The sequence below is a fragment of the Puma concolor genome, chromosome B3, assembly GCF_028749965.1.
Source record: "Puma concolor isolate L17-30 chromosome B3, mPumCon1.1.hap2, whole genome shotgun sequence".
In the NCBI taxonomy this organism is placed as follows: domain Eukaryota; kingdom Metazoa; phylum Chordata; class Mammalia; order Carnivora; family Felidae; genus Puma; species Puma concolor.
The window spans coordinates 64,596,766-64,603,602 of NC_141672.1; the positions used below are offsets into that span (position 1 = coordinate 64,596,766).

The following is a 6,837-nucleotide window of genomic DNA, read 5'->3' on the forward strand; positions in this document are numbered from 1 at the left end:
GTTGAGCGTCTGACTTCAGCTCAGGTCATGATCTTGGCTTTCGTGAGTTCGAGCCCCGCATCAGACTCTGTGCTGGCGGCTCAGAGCCTGGAGCCTGCTTTGAGTTCTATGTCTGTCTGTCTGTCTGTCTCTCTCTCTCTCTCTCAAAAATAAACATTAAAAAAAATTTTTTTTAAAAAAAAAAGATGGAGTGTTGAGATACTTTGAATCTTTTTTTTTTTTTTAATTTTTTTTTTCAACGTTTATTTTTGGGACAGAGAGAGACAGAGCATGAACGGGGGAGGGGCAGAGGGAGAGGGAGACACAGAATCGGAAACAGGCTCCAGGCTCCGAGCCATCAGCCCAGAGCCTGACGCCGGGCTCGAACTCACGGACCGCGAGATCGTGACCTGGCTGAAGTCGGACGCTTAACTGACTGCGCCACCCAGGCGCCCCACTTTGAATCATTTTTTAAAAGCTGTCACTAAGATACACAAAGTTACTAGGGAACAGCCCAGCCTGAAGCATAATGTTCACTGACGGGGCAGCTAGCCATTTGAGGAGTAAGGTAAATTATATTGCCAGTATTTTTCTAGTAGTGTAGCAAGATAGTTGTGAAAAATTTTTAGTGTTCTGTTTCTAATGGAGAGATTTGGCCAACATTTGAACAGTCTTGGTATAACATATTCTAACATTTCATTCTCTTCCACCCTTTCTACTTTAAAACACATATATTCATCATAACCTACACAGGCTACATTGGGTTATTTGGTTAAGTTTCCTATCTGGCATACTGAATTTTGGGGCAGGGGAGAGCTGGGAGAGTAATATTGTTAGGGAGTAATCATCAGCTGTCTTTTTAATTCTGATCATCATTTTTTATAGTAATCTCTATCCCATATAATCTCTTTATTTATCTCTTCAATCCTATTCTTTTCTTCCTTTAGTGTCCATAGTAATAAAACTTTGATATTTCCAAAAAAATAAAATTAAACATAAAAAGCATTACTGTTCCTTGAAGAATTATAGATAGGTTGTATTGTATTATTCAAACCTATGACAGGATTAAGGAATCCATTGGTGAAAGAACGGAAGACCCATTAGTCTGTATGTGCAGTCACCGGGTTGTTGGGTTTGGGAGGGTTCTATCAGGTAACTTGGCACCGAGATCTAATTTAGCTTTTCCCATCCCCTTATCTGTTTTGCTCTTCCCCAATTCTGAACTTCAAGCTACTTGGAAAAAATAGTACACCTGAAGCATTTGTATTCTAAAAAACTCTGCTAAGAAAAAAATTTTGTTGTTGTTAATTGATTTATGAATTTACTGACCTGGCTCCAAGGACAAACAAAGGGGAAAATGTATGAATTTACATTTAAGTAGAAAATTTAAACACCTGAATTCATAATATGAACTATGCTGCCCTTTTCTACTCATTCATACACTTTTCCTCTAGTTCATACGTTCCTAATGTATTTCATTATATACACCTTAGATTTTATGAGAAAACATTTTAAGAAAGTCTCCATATAAAAAATAAGACTTATAGGAATAATCTTTTACTTCATTGTTGAGAATTACTTTTCTTTTATGCAAGGTAATCTATAAAGAGGCCTACTTGCTAGATCTGAAGAGGTTACCTTCCTAAGGGTGTGTTTTCAGAAATACTGGAGAATTGCTTACTTTCATTTTATTATAGTTGAAAATGTATTTTTAATAAAACAGGCTAAAAAATGTATAAACTTTATAAATATATAAAGTTCTAGAAATTTTCTTTTATATTACACTGTTGTTACAATATGTTCCCAATGATGGGGCACCTGGGTGGCTCGGTCAGTTAGGCGTCTGACTTCGGCTCAGGTCATCTCACGGTTCACAAGTTCGAGCTCTGCATCGGGCTCTGTGCTGACAGCTCAGAGCCTGGAGCCTGCTTCAGATTCTGTGTCTCCCTCTCTCTCTGCCCCTCCCCTGCTTGCACTGTCTCTCTCTCAAAAATAAATAAACATTAAAAAATTGAAAAAGAAAAAACACAATATGTTCCCAGTGAATGTTCATTTGGAAATTTTATGATCAAAAAGGAAATAGTGGGGGGTGCCTAGCTGGCTCAGTCAATGGAGCATGCGACTCTTGATCTCAGGGTTGTAAGTTTGAGTCCCACATTGGGTGTAGGGATTACTTAAAAATAAAATCTTTAAAAAATAAAAAAAGGAAATAGTAATTTTTGATCCAGATTTTCATATCTCCAATGTAAGTTAGTTTATCTCAATATATACAGAATGGCAATTTTCTCTTTGAATTTAGGTGTATTTATAATACCCTGTTTAGCTTGTAGTGATCAAATATTTTGCTTTGTCATCACCTAAAATTAATTTAATCATTTATTTAGAATCATCTCCTATGACACTGAATCGAAGGAGTTCAGGCCGACAAGGAGGAGTTCATGAATTGTCTGCTTTTGAACAACTTGTTGTGGAACTGGTACGGCATGATGACAGCTGGCCTTTTTTGAAACTCGTTTCCAAAATCCAGGTAAAATTATTAGATTTGATAAAATGTGTTCATGTATATTATCTGATTTTAGTCTTCTTGGCAACTTTGAGGTAGTCAGAACTCCCATTAGTCACTACATATTGGAACGTTGGTTCCTGTGTTGAAAAAAATGGCGTTAGGGCGCATTGTGTTCTCAGTCCTTTCTAATCCTGTGACTGATTCTCAACGAATGATGACAGTGTGTTGAAATAACCTCAAAGTTTTTTTTCCGTGTAATGAATATGAATAGATGTAATTCAACTGAGTATCGTTATTGGTACCCTAAGAAAACAGAGATGGCCTAAACTAAGGGATTTGAGATGGTGCTGGAGTTCTTTATATACTTAAGGCCGTATGTGATATGCTGCAGCAGAATGTGATATGCTGCAGCAGATAGGGCAGTGTTATAGTGCTGTAATAGAAGTTATAATGGTCCTCCAGAAGTGGAGAAGAAAAGGAGATTGATTTGACCATTTCAAAGGGAGGGAATAGCAGGAATTAGTTCTTTATAGAAGAACTAGAACTGTTTGGTCTGGTCATTAAGGAAAAGTAGGATTTCAATAGTAAGAAATAGAATAAGGACATTCTAGGAAAAGGAGACCCAGAAATGAGAATATGGGAAATGATGGGTAGTTTGAATGGAACAAAGGGTGTGTTAGGCACAGTAGAGAGAAATAGAGAGAGCACACAAGCAAAATCATAAGCTTTTTCTCCTTTTTTTTTATTTAAAAAGAAATTTTTTATGTTTATTTTTGAGAGAGACAGAGCATGAGCGGGGGAGGGGCAGAGAAGGGGGGAGGGAAGACACAGAATCCAAAGCAGGCTCCAGGCTCCGAGCTGTCAGCACAGAGCCCAATGCGGGGCTTGAACTCACAAACCGTGAGATCATGACCTGAGCCAAAGTCAGATGCTCAACTGACTGAGCCACTAAGGCGCCCCTCCTTTTTTTTTTTTTTAAGTTTATTTATATATTTTGAGAGAGAGGCAGCATGCATGAGGTGGATTTAGCAGAGAGAAAGGGAGAGAGAGAGAATCCCAAGCTGATAGCACAGAGCCTGACGCCAGACTATCTGTCTCACAAATCACAAGACCATGACCAGAGCTGAAGCCAGGAGTTGGATACTTAACCGACTGAGCCACCCAGGTGCCCCAAGCTTTTTCTTTTCACAACTTATCTCTGATAAATTTTCTATAGGAGATATATTTGAATTATTTTACAGGTCCCAGACTATTATGACATCATCAAAAAGCCCATTGCCTTAAATATAATTCGTGAAAAAGTGAACAAATGTGAATATAAGTTAGCATGTAAGTAATTTATGTTTTTCTCTGATAATTATTTTTGTTTAAAGAGGTAAAGGCTGTTTTCTCGTGATTTAAATGATGTATATTAATGTGGTTGTATAGATGGCATCCCAAGAGGTCCCTAAAATGCTTGTCTATGTATACAGAGATAAAAGATGCATAGGGATTAAATGAGTTTTAGATATTTTATAGAATCTGATCTTGATAGAAGTTCTATGTAATTATATAACATTCCTAATTACATAAGTGCATAGTTTCAGCAAATCAATTTTAAAGCATTTATAGTTCAACAATTTTAGGTTTTAGTTCTACTACCTTGTTTCAGAGGCTTCAATTTCTTTTTTGGGGAACAGGGTAGAGTCAGGTCATTTGTTTGTCTTTTACATGAAAACAATATGGAGTAGAGGCTTCAGTTTCTTTTTTCTTTCTTTCTTTTTTAAAGTTTTTATTTATTTATTTTGAGATAGAACCAGCAGGGAAGGGGCAGGGGGATGGGGGGAGACAGAGGATCTGAAGCAGGCTCTGTGCTGACAGCAGAGAGCCCAATGCAGGGCTCAAACTCACAAACCATGAGATCATGACCTGAGCCAAAGTCAGACGCTTAACCAACTGAGCCACCCAGGTGTCCCAGAGACTTCAATATGTAAAGAAAAAAGTGGGCTTCCGTTTTCTTAATGACATTTCCAGCTGTGATACAAACAAAATGTATATTTATAATTTATGTACTTTTATTCTAATCTCATTTGTTCTTTTCTTTCTAGCGGAATTTATCGATGATATTGAGTTAATGTTTTCGAACTGCTTTGAGTACAACCCTCGTAACACAAGTGAAGCAAAAGCTGGAACTAGGCTTCAAGCATTTTTTCACATTCAGGCTCAAAAACTTGGACTCCATGTCGCACCTGGGAATGTGGATCAAGTTAGCACACCACCAGCTGCAAAGAAGTCGCGAATCTAATTTTGTCCTTCTGAAGGATATATTTGAGAAAGACACATTGTTCATGAAAATGGAACATTAAATCATGCTCTAAAGCAGACATATATATTTATATATATAAAGCAATAACAACTGATTGACCACATTGAAGTGTGGCCTGCACTATATTCTCAATTTTAATATTAAGCACTCAGGAGAATGTAGGAAAGATTGCCTTTGCTACAGTTTTGTTCAGTATCTAATAAGTTTGATAGATGTATTGGTTACAGTACTGGTTTACAGAGGTTTTTGTACATTTTGAGATCATTCATGTGTCCCAATATCTCTGAAAATATTTTCTCACCTGTGATTTATTTTGTTATTGATTTTTTTTTTTAGAAGTGTGGTATTAAGGGAGATTTGTCCATACAGATAAATCTTCTATTATAGCACAGTCTAGGAAAAAAAAGCATATATGTCTAAGATGTTTAATAAGCACATTCTTTCAACACTACACATGAATGCATCCAATTTTATATCCTTGAAGTGCTGTACCAATGCTGGCTGGAGATATTAAGTCTGAGTTTATTAACTAGATATTTATTTAGCATTCAAAATAATTTGTGAATTTGTTTTGTATTTATAAAATTTGTACCTGGAAAATGTTCTTTAATTTTTTAAACATTTTACTGTGTTTTTGTTTTATTTCTCTAACTTCTTTAATGAACAATCAGTAAAAGGTAACCCCTCCCTTTTCCCTGACAGTTCCTTCAGTTTTACAGAACTGTATTACAGGTTTCTATGTACAACTTTTTTTAAGTGTACAAATAAAATGATACATGTTTTTCAAGTATTTGGAATCTGGAATTTTTACAAAGCAGAATTGGACTATTGCATGTGATACATACAGACCATAGGAACTAATGTTTTATTGTACCTGAGTCTCTATGGCAGTGATTTGCATCTTTTTCTGCCCCAACCCTTGAGAGGTAAGATACCTCCCATGAGTAACAGCAGCAGTCTCTGATAGGGATTCTCAGTAAAAGGAAGAAAGAAAGTTTGGAATATGCCCACCTGGTTAAGAAACACCACTCAATATTTTATAAATTAAATAGGAGGTGCTATTTCTTAGGGATGGAAGATATACAGAGGCCTTAGTTTCATAGGACTAGCTGTCCTTTTTAGAATGCAAAACGCAGGTGTCCTCTCTAGGGCTTTTTGGAAGGCAGTAGAATCATCCTGTTTTCTCATCTAAAATCTTGCCATATGTTCACAACTGTAACTTTTGATATATTTGTAATCATTTCATATACCAATAACCAAATTTCTTAGAAAATTGTACTTCAGTATTTACTCAGGAGAGAATTCTAAAATGCAAGTACACTTCAATAGTAAATTATCTGATTACTTAATATTCTTCACTTTTTAATGTTCATAACAACTAACATTTGTATGTGCTTTTCTTCTAGACAATAAACACTAAGAAGGAAAATTCTGTCCAACTAATAACTGTTAAGTCTGAAAGTCAGTCTTAAGACTTGGCAATTTATATGTTGCCTTTCTCGGACTCAGTGAAAATTAAGGACATTGCTTTTTAATCTGCCCAGCCAGATTTTCTTAGATATAGAAATCATTACTTACACCCATACATACCTGCAGTAATTGAAATTTTACACAGCAACAAGGCTAACATACATACATAACATTCATAGTAGTGGCTGGGAATGTAATGTTGACATGACCAAGAAAACAGCATTATCCAACTCCTATTTTGAGTTTATGTTTTTCTTCAAGGAGACAGAACTACAAAATGGAATGGGTGGAATAGAAACATAATTGAAAACTCAAGTCCAAGATAGTTGAGACATTTCAGTGAGCTAGGCACCACTTACTGAGTTCAATTTCCAACCCCAGATAAACTATATATGTAAAAGCACTTAATTTGTGGGGCACCTGAGTGACTCAGTCAGTTGAGCATCTGACTTTGGCTCAGGTCATGATCTCACAGTCTAGAGATCGAGCCCCACGTCAAGCTCTGTGCAGACAGCTCAGAGTCTGGAGACTGCTTCAGATTCTGTGTCTCCCTCTCTGCCCCTCCCTCTGCTTGCAC

General features: G+C 36.5%; 1 protein-coding gene across 3 annotated transcripts in view; it reads left to right on the forward strand.

The window, feature by feature from the left end:
• Positions 1-5,580, forward strand: part of BAZ1A (bromodomain adjacent to zinc finger domain 1A) — a 94,416-nt gene extending 88,836 nt beyond the window's left edge. For all 3 annotated transcript variants that reach the window (XM_086709936.1, XM_086709935.1, XM_086709937.1), the window contains 3 exons: positions 2,364-2,506; positions 3,727-3,814; positions 4,573-5,580. In XM_086709936.1, coding sequence (XP_086566062.1) covers positions 2,364-2,506; positions 3,727-3,814; positions 4,573-4,769 — 428 coding nt within the window. In that variant the 3' untranslated portion in view covers positions 4,770-5,580. The remainder of the gene's footprint in view (positions 1-2,363; positions 2,507-3,726; positions 3,815-4,572) is intronic.
• The last annotated feature ends 1,257 nt before the right edge of the window (positions 5,581-6,837 follow it).